At 52.8% G+C, this 17,911-nt stretch overlaps 7 protein-coding genes across 7 annotated transcripts; 2 read left to right on the forward strand and 5 right to left on the reverse strand.

Moving 5' to 3' along the window:
* Positions 1 to 232: 232 nt before the first annotated feature.
* On the reverse strand, positions 233 to 3,193 carry AFUA_1G16375 (molybdopterin cofactor biosynthetic protein). The gene is made up of 2 exons (XM_747911.2): positions 1,713 to 3,193; positions 233 to 1,547 (listed from the first exon to the last, which is right to left on the reverse strand). The coding sequence occupies exons 1-2, from the start codon at positions 3,025 to 3,027 to the stop codon at positions 772 to 774; spliced, it is 2,091 nt and encodes a 696-aa protein (XP_753004.2). The 5' UTR covers positions 3,028 to 3,193; the 3' UTR covers positions 233 to 771.
* Positions 3,194 to 3,339: 146 nt separating this feature from the next.
* AFUA_1G16390 (putative MFS hexose transporter) lies at positions 3,340 to 4,940 on the reverse strand (the record flags this gene model as incomplete). Its single annotated transcript, XM_747912.1, has 2 exons — positions 3,340 to 4,734; positions 4,788 to 4,940. The coding sequence occupies 2 exons, from the start codon at positions 4,938 to 4,940 to the stop codon at positions 3,340 to 3,342; spliced, it is 1,548 nt and encodes a 515-aa protein (XP_753005.1).
* Positions 4,941 to 5,318: 378 nt separating this feature from the next.
* Positions 5,319 to 7,087, forward strand: AFUA_1G16400 (glycoside hydrolase family 1 protein; the record flags this gene model as incomplete). The annotated part of the gene is made up of 3 exons (XM_747913.2): positions 5,319 to 6,019; positions 6,077 to 6,860; positions 6,912 to 7,087. Exons 1-3 carry the CDS (start codon positions 5,486 to 5,488, stop codon positions 7,085 to 7,087), a joined length of 1,494 nt encoding a protein of 497 aa, XP_753006.1. The 5' UTR covers positions 5,319 to 5,485.
* A 52-nt stretch (positions 7,088 to 7,139) lies between these two features.
* On the reverse strand, positions 7,140 to 9,143 carry AFUA_1G16410 (transcription factor domain-containing protein; the record flags this gene model as incomplete). The annotated part of the gene is made up of 3 exons (XM_077803995.1): positions 9,061 to 9,143; positions 7,353 to 8,978; positions 7,140 to 7,301 (listed from the first exon to the last, which is right to left on the reverse strand). The coding sequence occupies exons 1-3, from the start codon at positions 9,118 to 9,120 to the stop codon at positions 7,140 to 7,142; spliced, it is 1,848 nt and encodes a 615-aa protein (XP_077660163.1). The 5' UTR covers positions 9,121 to 9,143.
* A 188-nt stretch (positions 9,144 to 9,331) lies between these two features.
* AFUA_1G16420 (endo-beta-1,2-glucanase) lies at positions 9,332 to 11,744 on the forward strand. Its single transcript, XM_077803996.1, has 8 exons — positions 9,332 to 9,840; positions 9,899 to 10,149; positions 10,196 to 10,319; positions 10,372 to 10,639; positions 10,687 to 10,756; positions 10,804 to 11,075; positions 11,126 to 11,298; positions 11,365 to 11,744. Exons 1-8 carry the CDS (start codon positions 9,550 to 9,552, stop codon positions 11,476 to 11,478), a joined length of 1,563 nt encoding a protein of 520 aa, XP_077660164.1. The 5' UTR covers positions 9,332 to 9,549; the 3' UTR covers positions 11,479 to 11,744.
* A 336-nt stretch (positions 11,745 to 12,080) lies between these two features.
* Positions 12,081 to 14,764, reverse strand: AFUA_1G16430 (uncharacterized protein; the record flags this gene model as incomplete). Its single annotated transcript, XM_077803997.1, has 7 exons — positions 14,477 to 14,764; positions 13,529 to 14,430; positions 13,410 to 13,479; positions 13,274 to 13,362; positions 13,047 to 13,225; positions 12,823 to 12,995; positions 12,081 to 12,767 (listed from the first exon to the last, which is right to left on the reverse strand). Exons 1-7 carry the CDS (start codon positions 14,558 to 14,560, stop codon positions 12,081 to 12,083), a joined length of 2,184 nt encoding a protein of 727 aa, XP_077660165.1. The 5' UTR covers positions 14,561 to 14,764.
* A 417-nt stretch (positions 14,765 to 15,181) lies between these two features.
* Positions 15,182 to 17,764, reverse strand: AFUA_1G16440 (ABC-F family ATP-binding cassette domain-containing protein; the record flags this gene model as incomplete). The annotated part of the gene is made up of 6 exons (XM_077803998.1): positions 17,212 to 17,764; positions 16,935 to 17,148; positions 16,703 to 16,903; positions 16,553 to 16,652; positions 15,409 to 16,503; positions 15,182 to 15,358 (listed from the first exon to the last, which is right to left on the reverse strand). The coding sequence occupies exons 1-6, from the start codon at positions 17,498 to 17,500 to the stop codon at positions 15,182 to 15,184; spliced, it is 2,076 nt and encodes a 691-aa protein (XP_077660166.1). The 5' UTR covers positions 17,501 to 17,764.
* Positions 17,765 to 17,911: the final 147 nt, after the last annotated feature.

Consider the following 17,911-nt stretch of genomic DNA (forward strand, 5'->3'; position numbering starts at 1 on the left):
GGAGACAGTTCTCGAGTCAAGATCCACCAATCCGTCCCAACTGAGGATCAGTAAGTACTTAACAGCTTCCTCCCTCCTGTTGCCAGGCGCCAGGAATAAGGGTCTTCCACGATCCGTCGGACAGTCTAGGTTGACCCCTTCCAAGAGCAACAACTGCATAATCTCACAATGACCCTCACTCGCAGCGCATGCAAAAGAGGTTGCCCCTCATCATCCGCAGTATTGGGATCAGATTCCCTGCAACCAGTAACATCTGCACAATTATGGTATTGCCATCAGTGGCAGCATACCACAGAGCACTCAGATCCATGCAGCTGCGTAGGGTTACATACTTTGCAGAAATAACCCTTCCGCTGCAGCGCTTTTGCAGGACGTGTGGTGCGCGGGCATGTCGACACCAGGTTCAGCCTGGCCGTTTTAGTACGGTGGGAGCCATGGAACAATTCGAAGCTGTTTGAGGCTTGTCAATGACTGTTATATAACGTATTCAGAGTCAGAGCAACTGACGTTGAAGGAGAATTGGTCCCTACCAGGTCGCGTATAACGTAAGAACGCATTCTTGATGGGCTCTTAAAAAAAGTAGTTGCCCAAGCATTGGAGGCAAAGATAGCTACATACAACCCTTGCCTAGGAGACATCGTCCATGGTCATGGATAGCTGCTTAGGGATGGAGTATACCCTCCCACGTACAATGTACAAACCACACACAGAGAAGGACAAGAGTCAATATAAGGACCAGCTTATGCTAAAGCTATGGCGTCAAGATCCAAATCAAGGATCCTCCTTTACTTGTTCATCTCTCACCCAATGCCCGCTCTTTCCCCCCTTCTTCTCCAGCAACTGCACGTCCCCAATCACCATCCCCTTATCCACAGCCTTCAACATATCATACACTGTCAACGCAGCCCCCACCGTCGCCGTCATCGCCTCCATCTCCACACCTGTTCGGCCTGCACAACTAACCGTCGCAACTACTCGCATCGCCCCATACCTCATTCTCGTCCCAGAGCTCGCTTGCGAACCCGGCAGAGAACCAGGTCCAGGCAGAGGAGCAGGATCAACAAGCGTAACATCGACCTCCACTCCCGTAATCCCAATACTCGGATGGCAAAGCGGGATCAGGTCCGGCGTTTTCTTGGCGGCCATTATCCCCGCGATGCGGGCGACGCTGAACACGTCGCCTTTCTTGGTGAGGCCCTTGCGGAGGAGCTCGTGTGGTCGTGCGTTGGAGAAGTGAACGAGGCAGCTTGCTGTTGCGGATCGAGCTGTGATGGGTTTTTCGGTGATCTGGGTCATGTGCACGGTTTGGGAAGGGGTGAGGTGCGGGAGGTCGGGGTCGGAGGTTGTTGGAAGGGACGGTGATGGTGACGATGGAGCTGCTGGAGCTGCTGGAGCTGGTTCTGGCTTGTGTTCGGGACGAGAGTCGGGGGCGCTGTTATTGCTGCGCTTATGATAGTGACGAGCCTGGAGTTTGAACGGCGAGGTATGCAGGGGCAGGAGATGAAGGGGGATATTGGCTGATGTCGTATTTCTGTGGTATTCACTATCTAAGCCTTCTATCAGCATGGTGGTGCCAGACCAGTCTTATATATCCGAATCAAATACATCATGTCCACATCGTAAACCAAGTAAGAAAGCCAAACGCCAGAGTGTACGAAACATCAGAAATGTTGCCCAACGGGTATATGAAAAGAACAGTCGCGCCTACCCACCAATAAGTATCATCGGCCGATTCTTCATATGCTTCAGTTCGCCCATGCCAGCGTGCTTGGCTTTTTTGCGCTTAACCGCCATCCCGATCAGATCAAGGAGCTCTCGCTCTCTCTGATTGACCTCCCCGCCCTGGTCCTGGATGCGAGCGGCCGCTTCCGCAGACTCAAGAAGCTGCAGTTCTTTTAGTGTAGTTTCATCAATCGGCTGACCATCATTCTCCTTCCGAATGATATCACGCAGCGACACCTCCGTATTGCCGAACAGGCAGACTTTCAGGTTCCCGTCGCTGGTGATGCGCAGCCGATTGCAGGTGCCGCAGAAATTATGCGTCATACTCGTGATAAACCCAACCCGGCCCTGGAAGCCAGGGATCCGGTACGTCTTGCTGGTATCATTCTTGTGCCCGACCACCTTCTCCAGAGACGGGTACTTCTCCCGGATCATCGCCAGCATCTCCTGGTACGAGACCATCTTGCCCTGGCTCCATTTATTCCCGTCAAAGGGCATGTACTCGATGAACCGCACCTCGATGGGACTGTCCCGCCCCAGCTCCACAAACGGAAGAATCTCGCGATCGTTGATCCCCCGCATAACCACGCAGTTGATCTTCAACGTGATCCCCGCACCAGCCCGGTTCAACTCCAGAATGCGCTCGATGCTCTTCATCACCGCCTCAAACCCTTTTCTCCGTGTCATAATCTGAAACTGGAACGGGTCCAGCGTGTCCAGACTGAGATTCACACCCGTTAGCCCCGCCTCAACCATATCCTCCAGCTTCCGATGCAATGAGATCCCGTTCGTCGTCAGACACAACTCCCGCAGCCCGTTCCGCCGCAGCTCGCCAATCGACCGCATAAGCGGAACGATGTCCTTACGGACTGTCGGCTCGCCGCCCGTCAGCCGGATCTTGGTCACGCCTTGCGACACGAACAGCGACGACAGGTACACGATTTCCGGGGTGGTGAGGAGGTGCGCAGGTGGGGAGAGCGGGACCCCTTCTTCAGGCATGCAGTATACACAGCGGAGGTTGCAGCGTTCGGTGACGCTGATGCGGAGGTAGTCATGTTGGCGGTTGAAGCTGTCGGTGAGGAAGTCGGAGAAGGGTCTGGCGGATCGAAGGGCTGTCCATCTTGCGGACGGTGAGGAGGGCGAGGAAGGGTTGAGAGGGTACGTAGTGTCGTGGCTTGTTGTCGATGGTTCTACAGCTGCCGTGGCGATTCTGCTGTGTTGACGAGCTCTTGGTACTAGCTGGCGATAGCTGCGCGGGGAGAGCCGAAAGGCGACTCGCCGCGTGGCCAGGAGAGACTCACTCATCCTGAGCAGAGGTTTCGGCGCAAGAAGGACTTTTCGATGGAAAAATCCGTGTCCTGCATTTAGGAAGGGGGAAAGCCTCGAAGAAGCCCCAAACAAAGTTGCATTGTGGGTTTCTTATCAAAGGAACAAAGGATTGTGCTCAATGACTCCCAACTCCGCGGAATCGGCGACCCCCGCTGGACCAAGATTAGTCACCGCCATGAATATTAACATATTAATATTGACATAGTTATCGCAGAATCCCGGAGTATTGCGACATGCTATTTTGCGCCGAAGAGTCGTGGTTAGGTAATAATATGATAAGATGAATCACTACAGGCCCCTAAGCTTTTCGACATGCTCTGATACATGAACATCCTGCTTAAGCTCCTCAATCTTCCGCGCCAACTGCTTCTTCTCCTCTTGGCCCTCGAAAAGGTACGTCAACTCCTCCAGCGTCGGCCCAGCAGTCTCCACAAAGAAGAAATACACGACGGCGAATACGATGGCGACCCATACACAGTAATAGATGTAAAATTTCCAGCCGATATTTTTCAGCCCGATGGGATTGACATAGCCGCCAAAAATGGATGACACCTGGATGGTCAGCAAGACAAAGGCCCACGTCTTCGCGCGCATCTGATACGTCACGATCTCCAAGGGATAGGTGACGATCAAATTGGTCCAGGCAAGGGTGTAAAAGGCCTGGAAAACAAAGATACAGGCGAGCACGAGTCGTCCCGCCGCCAACGAGCCGGTTTCCAGGTAGCGCTGCGCCGCAATGGTCCACACGATGAATGTGACCAGCACGCCTCCGGAGCCTGTGAGGAAGAAGAAGCGTCGCTTGAATCGGTCAATGATCAAGGTCACGGTGATGGCGACAATATACTGCCACAAGGTGACCATGCCGTTCACCAGGGTTATCTCAAACTCGGTCTTCAAGCTGGTGTCCTTCAGGATCTGCGTCAGATAGTTTGACACGAGAAGGTTGCCCGAACTCTGACTGAAGACTGCGGTAGCAAAACAGAGGAAGATCCGCTTGAGATTGGGCACGGAGGAGAAGAAGTCCTTCCACGTCATGTTGTTCTCCGCTTCCTTTGCGATCGCTTGCTGGATCTCTGCGCACTCGAAGTCAACTAGCTCGGAGTTGGGATCACATTCTCCGTGGTATTTGACCAAGATCGCGCGTGCTTCCTGCAGCCGACCCTTGGCAATCAGCCATCGAGGGGATTCCGGGCAAAACCAGATGAGGCAGAATTGATAGGCCGATGGGATGATCTGGATGAGGGTGGGCAGCCTCCAGGACCATTGGCTGCTGATGCGGTAGCACCCGAAAGTCGCCCAGGCACCAATCACATACCCTAGTACGATGGAGGTGTTGTAGAAAGTGGTGATTTGCACTCGTTCTTTGGGATGCGACAACTCGGTCACCAGCACGGGGGCGCCCATCTGGATGAGCGAGGAGCCCACGCCCAGCACGATCTTCCCACCAATGTACATGTCCAACGAGGTGGCAAAGAACTCAACGAGGACCCCGACGATGATGATCACCGATCCCAAGGCTGTAGGAAGACGTCGCCCGAACTTGTCTCCAATCCAGCCGAGAAAGATAAAAGGAATGACACCTCCAATTGCGTTGGCCGCACCGAAGAATCCCAATTTGGAACCGGTCGGGTGGCCGAACCTATCTTGCCAGGATTGCAAGACCTGCATGCCGTTCGTCATCGACTATAGGCCATGTTAGTAGTGCTCTAAGAACGGGAGACGGGAGTTTCACTCACCCCATCAATGCCTAGAGCTGCACTCGCCAGGAGGGACGAGGTGAGCAGGAAGTAGAGTAAAATACCATTCTTCCGACGCCAGAAAGAGGGAATTGACTTCAGGTCGATTGTCGATAAGATGCCATCGGTAGCATGGGCAGCAGCGGGAGCCATTGTATGGAGAGCCCTTGTGTCTTTCAGAGGATAGAGTACGGTATAAGAAGATGCACAAGTCGGTGCACCAGCGTAGATCGGCTCAAAATTGCAGGACTTGCTCGCATCCTCTTATAGAACAGCCTTCAGACAAGAAGTCATCCCGGAGTCATAGCTATGCCTCCCACAGTCCAGGTTGGTGTCGTCTGATTCTGGAACAGGCCAGGAAAAGAATTCTCACTACGCTTTCTCCCCGTGGGGAACTCAACTTTCTTCTGCTGGGGAAAAGTTCTTAGATTTCGGCGAAATACCAGGGAATATCCAACGGAGAAATCACACCTGAATGTTACGGAGTAAATGTATTCAGTAATTCGCCGACGATCACCATCATCATCTGTTGCCCTCGCGGCCCCCGCCGTCGTGGAAGATACTCCGTGCTGAGATCGGGGTGACCGAAAATATCAAAATATAAGTTAATTCTCTTGCTCGACTGCAATTGTGGCGCTCATAACCCTTTCTGAGGCCGTTCCCCATATGTGCGTTCCTCTTGATTCCTCCACTTAGTCATGCCGTCACCTGCGCCTCTTCCCCCTCACTTTACCTGGGGCTTTGCAACAGCAGCCTACCAGATAGAAGGTGCTGTTGATGAAGATGGACGAGGGAAGTCCATCTGGGATACCTTCTGCCACCTGGAGCCCTCGCGGACCAAGGGTGCCAACGGCGATGTTGCCTGTGATCACTATCATCGGTATGAAGAGGACTTTGACCTACTCGCGCGATATGGCGCGAAAGAGTACAGATTCTCGATTTCCTGGTCGCGTATAATCCCCCTGGGAGGTCGAGAGGATCCCGTAAACGAAGCTGGTGTCGCATTCTACAATAAGCTCATTGATTCGCTGCTGGCAAGAGGCATCACGCCATGGGTTACCTTGTACCATTGGGACCTGCCGCAGACGCTGCATGATAGATACGGGGGCTGGTTGAATGTCGAGGAATCACAGAGAGATTTTGAGAGATACGCAAGGGTCTGTTATGAGCGGTTCGGTGACCGAGTCAAGAATTGGATTACCCTCAACGAGCCATGGATCGTGTCCATTTTCGTGAGTGCGAGCTCGCTCACTTCAAGATCAAAAATTGTTAGCTGACTGGGCGTCCAGGGGTACGCAACCGGCGGTAATGCTCCGGGAAGAAGCAGTATAAATCCTCAAGCGACCGAGGGTGACACCGCGACTGAGCCTTGGATCGTCGGGAAAGCACTGATCATGAGCCATGCCCGCGCCGCTGCCTTGTACAACAGAGAGTTCCGGTCTGTCCAACAGGGCAAGATAGGGATCTCGTTGAACGGAGACTACTATGAGCCTTGGAATGCCGAAGACGAGCGGGATCACGCTGCTGCAGAGCGTCGCATGGAGTTTCACATTGGCTGGTTCGCCAATCCTGTCTTTCTGGCACGAGACTACCCAGCCTGCATGCGAGAGCAACTTGGAGCTCGCCTACCGAAGTTTTCCCCCTCTGATTTTGCACTCCTTCGCGAGGCCGAGAGCGATTTCTACGGGATGAACTACTATACATCCCAGTTTGCTCGCCATCGCGATCAACCAGCATCCGAAACAGATTATATTGGCAATGTAGATGAGTTACAGGAGAACAGTAAGGGGACGTCAGTTGGCGAACCAAGTGGTATCCATTGGCTCCGCTCGTGCCCGGACAAGTTTCGCAAGCACCTCACGAGAGTTTATCGCCTGTACGGAAAACCAATTTTCATCACCGAGAACGGATGTCCATGTCCTGGAGAGGATCGGATGACATGCGAGGAGTCAGTCAATGACATGTATCGAATCCGGTATTTTGAGGATCATCTAGAGGCTGTGGGCCTGTCTGTCAACCAAGACGGTGCTGATATCAGAGGCTACTTTGCATGGTCGTTGCTGGATAATTTAGGTGAGTTCCTGGCGAAAATTGAAGAGAATATCGGCTGACTGTATCTCGCAGAATGGTCCGATGGTTATGGACCTCGATTCGGTGTGACATTCACCGATTATCAGACTCTGAAGAGAACACCCAAGAAATCCGCTCTGCTGCTGAGACGCATTTTTGAAGAGCGAATAGGCATCAGCACCAAAGGACAGGCCCCGTCAGCCCCTGGGGTGTTCCGAGCGGAGTTGTGAGCTTGATGATGGTATTACTAGAAGGTCAAACTATTCCATAAAACATATATCCTCACGATGGCCTTCTAAGGGTGTCTGAGGCTTTAGAATCCAGGCGAGTGAGGATGTCTAGAAGGATCGAAAGATCATTGCGTGCTCGTACCGACAATGGAGAAGCCTCATACTGGTCTATTATCTCCAGCAGACTGGCGCCAATTAGCCTGATTTTTTCGACCTGCGGGGCTTTTAGCAAGATACAGCAGATAAATAAGCAATAGAAACATACACATGGCTCCCCATTTACTTGTAGCGACCAAAAGGGCGCTTCTCTAATCACTCGCAGCATGTCGCGCGCTATTTCCGTCTTCCTGAGTAATGGCATATCGGGATGTTCGATCCCCGATGCATAGTAGCCCAGGTCTTCTAGCTTCTGATCGATGACCAATCTCAAGCAGTGAAGTGAAACATTGAGATTCGCCCATTGGATAACGTATTGCTTTCGGCGATGACTACTGATGTTGTTGTTGTTGGTTGGTGCTAATAGCGTGTCGGTCTGTAAATACTGCGGCAACTTGTCCAACGACGTAATGAAGGAGACGTATAGGTTGCCGAGTCTGTGGCGTTCTTCGACGGTCAATAATCGTGGAGTGAGCATCCCCACCTCCTTCTGGCTCTCCAGAAGTCGCATCTCGAGAATGAGGTCTGAAGCTGTCTGCCATAGACGTAGATTCGCGTTGAACCCCGCAATGAAGCTCATCCGTGGGGACAAATCCGGTTCGGTACCACTGGGTGAGGAAACTCCTGTTCCATCCTCAATCCCAGAAGGGTATGCAGTTGTAATGCCAGTGTCGAACGAGAACTTGTGAATGGTGATTGGACGATTGTTAAGGATTGCGGCGGACTTATCTCCGATGTAAACGATCCAGAACGCACGTCGGCGGAGCTCTGCCTCCACCGCGGACAGGTTCTGCAGTGACATCTCATCATGCATCTGCATGACCTGCGCCAGTCTGGTGGCTTCCCCAAAAATGTGCCATGAGAATCGTGGCTTGCCGGCTGCATGTAGGCAATTGGAGTGGAAGTAGCGGATAGCCACAGAGTTTGCATTTGGGTACTCCAGATCCTCCTCAAGGTACCCGTGTAAACAACTCCGAGACGCCTTGAGGAATAAGTCCGCAATCCTCTCGCCCTCGGGGAAAATGTCCTTGGGCAAGAGAAACGCCGCTTCTGCGCAGACGGCCGTGATCAGCGTGAAGGTTGAATCGGGCCAGAGTTCCGGATATTTCAAGCTATTTGCCCGGTCGAGGATACTGTCCGCACCTATAGGATTGCCGCGAACGAAAGATGACCACAGCTCTGGCCCAGTGACGCCAATACCTGATCTAGCTGCTTGGGATACAAAGAAACGCAAGCCGTCACGTAGACTGGGCTCATGCACAAGCGGAATCAGGGGAAACAAGTACTCAAAGAAGAGGTCAAAGCACCGATTCACCGTCTGCTCCAGATCTGCTGCAGGGTCGCGCAAGTGAAGAGCACCGGCCAATTGGTGCCATCGCTGTAACGAGGACAGAGACGGCTGCTCTTCCGGAAGGGACAGTGCCGGGTCCACCAGGCCGGTATTCCAAGAGGGCGAGCTTGTCAGAGAGCTCGGTCTCGGAGTGCGGGGATTGAGAGAGACGACGGGGCCCGGCGTAGGGGAAACAGTGGAGAATTGCAAAGTTGTGACAGGTTGTCCCGTGTGGAGTGAGCTTGACAGAGTGACATTCTGGCCATGAGCATCGGCGGACAGTGATGCATGTCGTCTTGATTTGTTGCTCTTAGGTCCCCGTCTCCCAACGGGTAAATCAAAAGTGCAATGCTCTCCAGCCCGTCGACAGCTTGTGCAAGTGGATAATGCTGCTTCTCCGTCACACTTGGGACAGTTGTCAGTTAGTCCGATTGATCGCGCAACGGGGGCCAGTCGTCTCATGCATGCTTGATTAACTATAGCTTACTTTGGCTTTTCTTCGTCTGCAGCGATCACAAGCCCTGGTAGACGGGCGGGTCGCAGTCATATTCGGACAATAACGAAATTTAGTGACAACAAACGAGCAGGAGAATTGGAGAAATCAAGAAACAGAGCGAGCGGAGAGCGGAGACCACGTGCACCCTCTGTCGAGTTTCGCCGTGAGGCGGAGATTTGCACCAGGCATTTCTCCGACGCTACGATGCTAGTTGTAGTCTACGCATGGACGGTCAGATTCACAGTCTAATTAATTGCTCTACCGTTGATCTGCGTCCAGGGGTATATAAATTACCGATGCAACAAAATAAAGTGTTGAGAGTTTGCGGGGTTGCAGAAATGCAGGTTATGCAGCAGACTTCGGATGGACCAACCTGTCGCTTCATTCGTTGCTGTCTGCATATAAGATGACGCATATCGCATCCATTTTCTACATACAGTCACTCAAGCTTTTCTCACAGTCTGAAGGTTGAAACTCAGTATGCGCGTAAGCAAGCTTTCATATCTTGCTCTGTCCTGGACTGCCTTGACAGATGTTCTGCCTCAAAAACCGAACGAGCCATCCTGCAGGTTCGCTCGCCAGTACACACAGAGGGAAATCGTGAAGGATCCCAGCAATTTTATCAGCGATCTATTGTACTGGGAGGGTAAATTCCACCAGAACAATGTCTCGTACAACTCGGGGAATGGGATGTCCTACGACGGGACCAACATCGACTTTACCACTGGCGAAAGTACAGTCAAGCATCCTTTTAGCGCCGCAAGTAAAGAGGTCAGTCATCTTCAGGCTTGTTGTTGCCGTTGTTGCTAATACTGACGGTTGGAAACAGTCGCTCCAAATAATGCTGTATGCGCATGCTGTGGCTGGTTCGCCGGAAGCCGCTCGTTTTCTTTCACCCCAGGATCCGTCAGCCGCGCCAGGGCTTGCTGTCTCGATCATGGAGAGGAAGCTGCGAACTTATCTGAGATTTAATGAGACATTTCCTGGATTTGGAGGCTACCTTCCTTGGTTCACTTCCACGGAGCAGGACCTCACACCAACCGCAGACTGGAACAATCGCGTTCCGGGACTGGACAATGGGTATATCGAATTCAGACCTGCTGTATCTGTTACTAACTTCTCAAAGAGAACTTCTCTGGGCTGTTTATGCCTTTGTTCAAGCCTTGGAAAACACTGGAAAGCCCTCTTATGCAGAACTGGCCAGCCAGTGGCAGAAGTGGATAGATTACACCAAGACTACTGGAGCCAAGGTAAGTACTTCCTGCTGCACTCAAGTAGTTCTCTCCTGACTAGCATCTCAAGATTTTCTATGAAGGGAAAGGTCAAGTGTGCGCCGTAACGACCATCAAGAACCAGTCCCTGCCTGTGGATCATCCTGACCAAGGATACGCCTGTGAAGGCAGTGGTCGGCTCAACGATCCTTACGAGGGTGAGCTATTTACGTTCTGGCTCCAGTTCTTCGGTGGTCTGTCCGACGAAGACGTAGAACAGCTCTGGGCTGTGAAGAAGCCCATGCTGCAGAGTGTTGACTACCATATGGGCCACGTAGGACCCATTACTGTGCAGAAGGGTACGTCTGTCGATGCTGGCAAAGGAAGTCCCGCTCATGGATGACAGGTTACTGGTTCTCAAGCCATGAGCAATGGAAGGTTATGGAAATGCCCTACTACGACGTCGACATTATTCGGTATGTCAGCATTCACCGTCGCATAACGATGAAACTAACAATCAAAGCCGTGTCTTTAAGAACGCCGAACGAGTCCGAACCTGCAACTCGCTCGTCACCAAGACCCCCGGCATGTTCGCCTCCGTCAACAACATCACCGATCCAGCAACCGGCGACGTGACCGGGTATATCTCCAACACCGGCGTCCCATCCATCTCCTTCCTTCCGCAGCAGGAGCTGGACGTCATTACTCCGTACAGTGTGTTCCCAACCGTCCTCTTCGACAAGGGAGTTGGCCTTGCCTGGTGGAGGAACATGGTGATGGCCAAGAAGATGCAAAGTAATCTCCCTCCAGCTCTTACCTCTAGATCAATACTAATAAAAGCATAGATCCCTACGGCAGCACCGAATCCACCCGCGTTGATGGAAAGGGCGTCTCGGCCCTCCTTACCTGGGACAGCAAAGTAACCACGGTGGCTGCCCTCCTCGGCGGAGTCACCGATCTTGTCCGCCAGCGGATGAAGGCCGAGGGTATATACGAGGAGTTCATCAGTTACGCCGAGGTATGCCATGTCCTCTTCAACATGCCATGTCCCCTTTTAATGGGATCACTGTACTAAGTTTTGCAGAAAGCATACGCGGCCGTCTTCACCCACCTCAAAGGCGAACACGTCGATTTCTGCCTTCCCGGGGAAACTGTCACAGATGCGGGTCTGGAGGACTTTACGCTGTGTGATCAGTAGAAGATCTTAGCTGAATGTACTTTTTCAGCAATTCATACATTTGTCCGCAGTCTGACTACGTAGTCCTTTAATCTTATCCTGCCCTCCGCTTGCTTCCTGGGCCAGACCTTCCACGCTGTAACGGAGCTTGTGTGCAGATACTTCATTTCAGCGTATTGGGATAGTTCTCCTGTATTTTTTTTTTTTGCTTTGTATCAATTTTGTCTGTGGATGGTTTAGCAGACTCCATATAGCCCACCCTGCATGACTTGGTACACCCAACGCTTTGCAGGAAAGCAACCTCAAGAACAAGAAAAGAGTGCCACCTCATACCAGAAACGCATGTTGGAAATGATATCTGAGCATTATTAAGTGAATTCTGGGTAGATCGCCCTTGTTGGTGCGAAGCCAATCGCTTGAACTACCCACGTACACCACCACAGACACGTAGCCCACGTCCTGCATACATGCTGAACATGCACGAAGGATTCCATTCCTCTACAGACATACAAGCAGCCAGGTTCCCGGATGAGCCAAATCATCGATGAGCCTGGTTCCGTGTCACGGCCAGGAACGTCAAAGACCATAGCTGGACGATGTCGGATTCTGTGCAGTCATTAGCATCAGAGCCTCTTGAGATACAAAAGGATGGGCTCGCGTGGCTTACCGGTTTGCGCACCAACCCCCGGAGGAGGAGGGATATTCCCCAGCGGTGCGGGATTGAATCGCCCATCGCTGTAGACAAACGACCAAACCTCCTCGCTCAGCAGCGCCTGATTGGTCTCGATGCCGTCCCAGAGGGTATTATACGCTGTCCTAAGATTGTTGTACACGACCTTGTCGGCGCAAAAGTCTGGCCGCGCGTGCTGATGGCCCGCGTCACAGCGGCCGAGTTGCCGTTCGAGGCCCTTGGCCATCATTGCGAGTTGCCAGGACCAGACTACCGTGCCGTGGTAGGCGCCCGTTGTCCAGTTGCGGGCGTAGACTTCGCTGGGGCCGAAGGCCGGGTTGGCGATGAGCATGCCGACGGGAGTGTTGAGGCCGGCGGGGAATGTGCGGCGGATGTTGGTGGCGGTTTGGTTGATGAAGGAGGTGAGCTGCTGCTGGTTGGTTGTGTTCAGGAGGAAGTGGCGGAAGCAGTCGTCCGAGTTCATGACTTGGACTTGAGAGAGGTTATTGTAGCCATCGAGGGCGAGGGCATGGAAGACGACGTCGGAGTCGATTGATTCTCCTGCGCTGGGGCCGGGGAAGTAGCCGGCTTGGGTGTAGGAAGTAAGACGTTGTTTCGCTGTTTCGGCGGGGACGGTGACCTACTTCTGTTAGTCTCTGTCGGCAATTGAGAAGAAACAGTAGGGCAGGATGTACCTGGAAGAAATGGAGAGTCTCATCTTCCCATATCTTGGCGTATGTGTCCGCCTTCCGGGCCCAGTTGTTGCAGTTAGGAAAGACGCCGGCCCGGGATAAAGCTGCGATGGCGCGCAGGGCAGCCGGCATCAGGGCTGTGTTTACATCGTATGGGATTCGGCCGCCTCCAATTCCTGCAGTCACTTAGAATGGGGGCTGTAGTTTACTTGTTTGAAGTGGCATACCGTATGTGCTATCTCTCCACTCGCCAACGACCTGATCCGGTTTCAAATGGACCAGGTTCTCTTTGCGAGGATTGTGCGCGAACAATGCAGCCTGACCCATGATCTTCTCGGCGGTGCGAAGGGCCAACTGGCCCCAAGTGTGATTCTTGTTTGCAGCATTAATGGCACCGGCAGGGGTGCTACGTCCGTCAGCCAAGTGATCGAAAACTATAAACCCGGGGACAAACCTCGAAAACGCCTGCCACCTGGTTCGTCCGATTGGATTGTTTAGAAAATAGCTTTGCATGAGAAGCGCGAGATAAAAGTCCGTATCAACCTGGGCAGGGTCAGCATCTTCTTCGAAGAGTAGTCGTGCAGACCCACCATCTTGTAGTCGCAGATCATCGCGGTACTGGTGACATTTTCCTGCAGATGTAGCCAAGTCGCGTAGTCACTAGCCGGGAGTCAGTGCATACACTCCTCAATCTCAGTCTTAGACCTACCCGATTGTCTCTTCATGACAGGTACTGCCATCGGTGGCGTTGATGCGCTCACAAACAGAGCCCAGCACCGCCTCGATGGCACTAGCATTGCCATAGCTCATGACCGGATCCATAAGCAAGGCGGATATCATCAGATCCCGTCCAAAGTAGGTCAGAAAACGCCATGCACCAGCCAGAAGTTTCTCCGAGTAGGAGAGAAACGAGAGCGCCGTGGCCTGAACGGGCATTTTAGTCACAAGGTCTGCAGAGGCATTGTTTAGCACCTTGGCCGGAGGCAGCTGGGTCAGCTGCGGATAGTCAATCTCTGCCGAGAAGACGTAATCACCCGCGTCAAATCTGACCGTCTTGCCAGAGACGGCGGCCTTGGATGTGCTGTTGACAGGAGTAAACTTGATTGCGCTCGTGGTGACATTGTCCAGCCACAGACGCTGGAGCATCACGCTTCCGTCAGGAGAGCTGATCAACTGGATAGCATCCTGGATCTTAGGCTGCAGGAGACTTGGCCCTTCGACGAAATCCCGGATCGTGCGAATGCTGCCCAGAATGGGGACAGTCAGAACCGCCGACGAGTTGAAGCGGAGCGTGCCTTGCACCCCGACCCCGGGGTTTGGCTCTTTAGCCGTGTAATTGAGGGACAGGGGACTCCCCACGGTAGAGTTGACGACCGAAATCCCAAGGGTGCCGTTGACTCCATTCTCAGGAGCAAAGTAAGTGCAGATGCCGCTGTTGCCCGCCGGCCAGGCGACGATCAGCCGAGGCCCGATCAAACTCAGGTTGCTGTCTGGTAATGGGGAAGTGACAACCACTTGAGCGGCAACATTGCAGTCGGAATAAAAATAATTGTCATATGGGCCGCTGCTCAGTGCAAGTGTAGCGGGCGATTCACCGCATGATTTGGGGGTCTTCACTTGTCAGCAGGGTAGGTGAGCAGCCACACAACGTACTCACATCTAGAGTCCGCCCACTCAGAGGATTGGCCAAGACGCTGAGAGCTTGAATAGCAGAAAGACCTGTAACTAATGATCGCTTCATGGTGGCGAAATCGCTACAAGAGAAACGCGAGTATGGCAGGCATCACAAGCATCACCAAGGAAAAGCGCTCCTTATATCTTTTCGTCCTCACTGGTTTGTCCACACTCGATATCATTAGGATCGTCAAGGAGGCCCAATATGGCAGGAGGAAAAGCGCTATGCCGTCAGTGGAGGTGGCTCCAGTACAAGAAATTTGAAGCCGTCCAGCCACAGAATGCTTGATCTGAACTCTATACAGAGCACGGTCGCCACTATGTACTCTGGACCGCCAATTGGGGAATCGGGGAATCGGGGAAACGGGAAGAAAGAAAAGCTGTGGATTCTGGGGTCTGTTGGGGTATTTTGGGGTAGTTATGTGATGATTATTATGTGAGTTTGTCTCCACTGGTGATATTATTATCGATCGTCAGTAACTCAAACAGGAGTGATCGAGTCTATTGTGAAAGCATCTTCTTGACCCTCTTCACCAAACTCTGCTCAAACTGCTCCACCCCGTTGGGCTGCTCAATAAGCTTGCCGCCTTTCATCACATAGACCGACCTTCGTCGACTCTGCTCTTCGACTTCTTGGTCAACCCCCTCAAACTCTTCATCCAGGCTATGGTCGTCGTCGCGTTTCCCTTCAATGACTGATCGGACCAGGAACCGATCGTGAGAGACCAGGAGGATTGCACCGTTGAACGACGACAGCGCAGTCGCAAGAGCCGTGACGGTATGGCAAGTCCAGATGCGTTGTGATTTCATCAAGAACCAGCAAATGAGGCGCGTTCCAGATTACCTTGGCAATTGCAAGACGGACCTGGACATTGTCAACAGCTGCAGATCGCTTCTCAGACTTGCAAAACGTACCAGTTGGCCTCCCGATAATCGTGCAATGGGCACGTCTGAGACTATCCTGCCCTGCAGACCCAGTGACGACAGCAAACCACGGATCTCGCCCTCGCCGAGTGAAGTATTGATCTCCTTGGCCATGAAACCTAATGCGGTCAGTGTAGGATCGGTGCGACCTTGTTCGTGGAGCTCCTCGATCGAATGCTGCGCGTAGTATCCTAGTTTCAGCCTGGAGTGGGTGGATACCTTCCCCTGCGTTGGCTGTAGATTGCCCGTCAATAGGCGGATGAGCGTAGATTTGCCAGAACCATTCAGCCCCATGATCCCGACCCGATCGCCCATGTGCATTACCAGTTCGATCCCGTTCAGTATCGGCGGTGCATCCCGCTGGTACCGGAAACACAACCCCTCCGCCGAGAGTAACGGACCGGGGAAGCGCAGGTCACTGGCATCGGGCAGGATAAGTGATATACATCTTTCGTCCGTTGGTACTTCAATTTCAGCTCGCGCGGTGAGATGGTAGCCCGCCAGGTCCCTGTTCAGTTTAAAGCGACCGCCATTAGCGTTGACCTGAACGCCCATCCGGTCGTCGACTTTCTTCTGCCGGGACTTGGCCATGCGCAGCTTATTGTCGTCGTTGGTCTTCTTGCCCAGCTTGATGTTCTCTCGAATCGTCGCTTCCATGTGCGCAATCTGGCGCTCTTGTGCCTCCTTCATGCGGCCCCAGTAGAGTTTCTGCGCTTCAAAGTCTTTCTCGTAGGCGGAAAGGTTGCCCCTGAAGTAGGTCAGTTTCTGGTCGCGCAGGATGACGATCTCCTCGCAGACCGCATTGACAAAGTCTCGGTCGTGAGATACCAGCAAGATGGTCGTCTGGGACGAGTCGCGTAACCGCTGTAGGTAATTCTCCAGCCAGACGACCCCAAGCAGGTCTAGGAAGTTTGTCGGTTCGTCAAGGATCATGATGTCCGGGTTCTGGATAAGAACACTAGCCAACAGGCAACGCATGCGCCAGCCCCCGGATAAAGTCAGGAAGGGTTTGCTGAGCATGGCTTCGTCAAACCCCAGTCCGATAAGGATCTGTCGAGCTTGCTTCTCAATCTCGACCAATTTCATCTGCCATGCTTAGGATTCGTGATCATCTGGACCTAGCTTCAGCACTCACGACTTCAAACTGAGCCTGTAATTCCTGCAAAGTATCCATCGCCGCCTGTGTCTCAGCCTTGAGCACCTCTGCCTCAATAGACTGATCAGGCTGCTCAATCCTAGGTGTCATCAGATTCGTGGGCTTCCAAACCTCCGGAGGACAACTCACAGCTCCTTTGAAGCCTCGTATCTCGCCTCAGCGGCCTTCAAGTCCTTCCGAGCCTGAAACCCCCTCGCACCACTCTTGAGGCTGGCATTCTTCTGCGCAAGAAACAGCTGCGCCTCGATCTCATCGTGGCGGACTCTTCGGATCGCCCGCACAGGCGATAGCGGATCATCCGTCTCGAAGCTCTTCGACAGGACTTCTACGCTGTTAGACCTTTCCCCTTGAAATAAGAGACTACAGCTTACCATCCATCTTCCTCACAACCTCGTTCCGGAACCGATCGCTGCTCATGACATACTCCAACACAGGCAGGTCCCGCCTGTCGCGGTCCTCACACTCGGGCTGGGCGATCCGCTCCTCATCCTCCGTCTCGGTCTGCTGCAGAATCGCTATGCGCGTCGGATGCGGAATCCCAGGAACCAGTTTGTCGGCCATCGCGCGGAGTAGCGCTTCATAATCATCATCCATTAGCACCTCAGACCGGCTAATGTCAACCCTTTTAATCAACCTACTCGACTTCCCTGTCCCATTCCGCCCAATCAGGCCATAATGCACCCCCGCCTTGAGTCTCAAGTGAGCATCGACAATGAGCTCGCGCGCGTCGGCCTTGGATTTGGATTTCGCTTTCGACTTCCCCTTTGCTTTGGAGTTTGAGGGATCGCCGTCGTCGGTTGTATCGGCCGGTGAGGATGTGACTGCGATGGTGAGACCTTCTACATCGATCTGGAGTGCATTAGCAGTGACCTGGCGACGATATGAATATGCGTATATGTATACATACCTCCTGCGCGGGCTGATCATGGAGTAGATGGAATCGGGTCTGTTTGCAGGTTGCTATGATGGAGGGTGTCATTCTGTAGATACTTGATGCAATCGCAACGAAAGTAATCTCGTTCTATACAGTACATGAAAGAAATTCTGGTAGATAGAGCCTCGATTGTATATTGTTAAACATGCTCTAACGCCGACACCAATGCACGACGTTAGTCTAAATACACGACACACACACACACAACACACCCAAATTTCCTCCAACCTCGGCCAGAAGCTCATCGTACAACCACTTCTGCGAAAAGATTTACATGATGATTCCCCACGTTGCACTGCACTGAGTCACGATTAGGGTGCAGGCTGGTATGAAGTGTAGGGCGGGGTCCGAAAAGGGTATAGCGGCGATCATGTTTGCCTGAGGAATTTCATCTTATTGATGGT

Source organism: Aspergillus fumigatus, chromosome 1 (genome assembly GCF_000002655.1).
Source record: "Aspergillus fumigatus Af293 chromosome 1, whole genome shotgun sequence".
Lineage (NCBI taxonomy): Eukaryota > Fungi > Ascomycota > Eurotiomycetes > Eurotiales > Aspergillaceae > Aspergillus > Aspergillus fumigatus.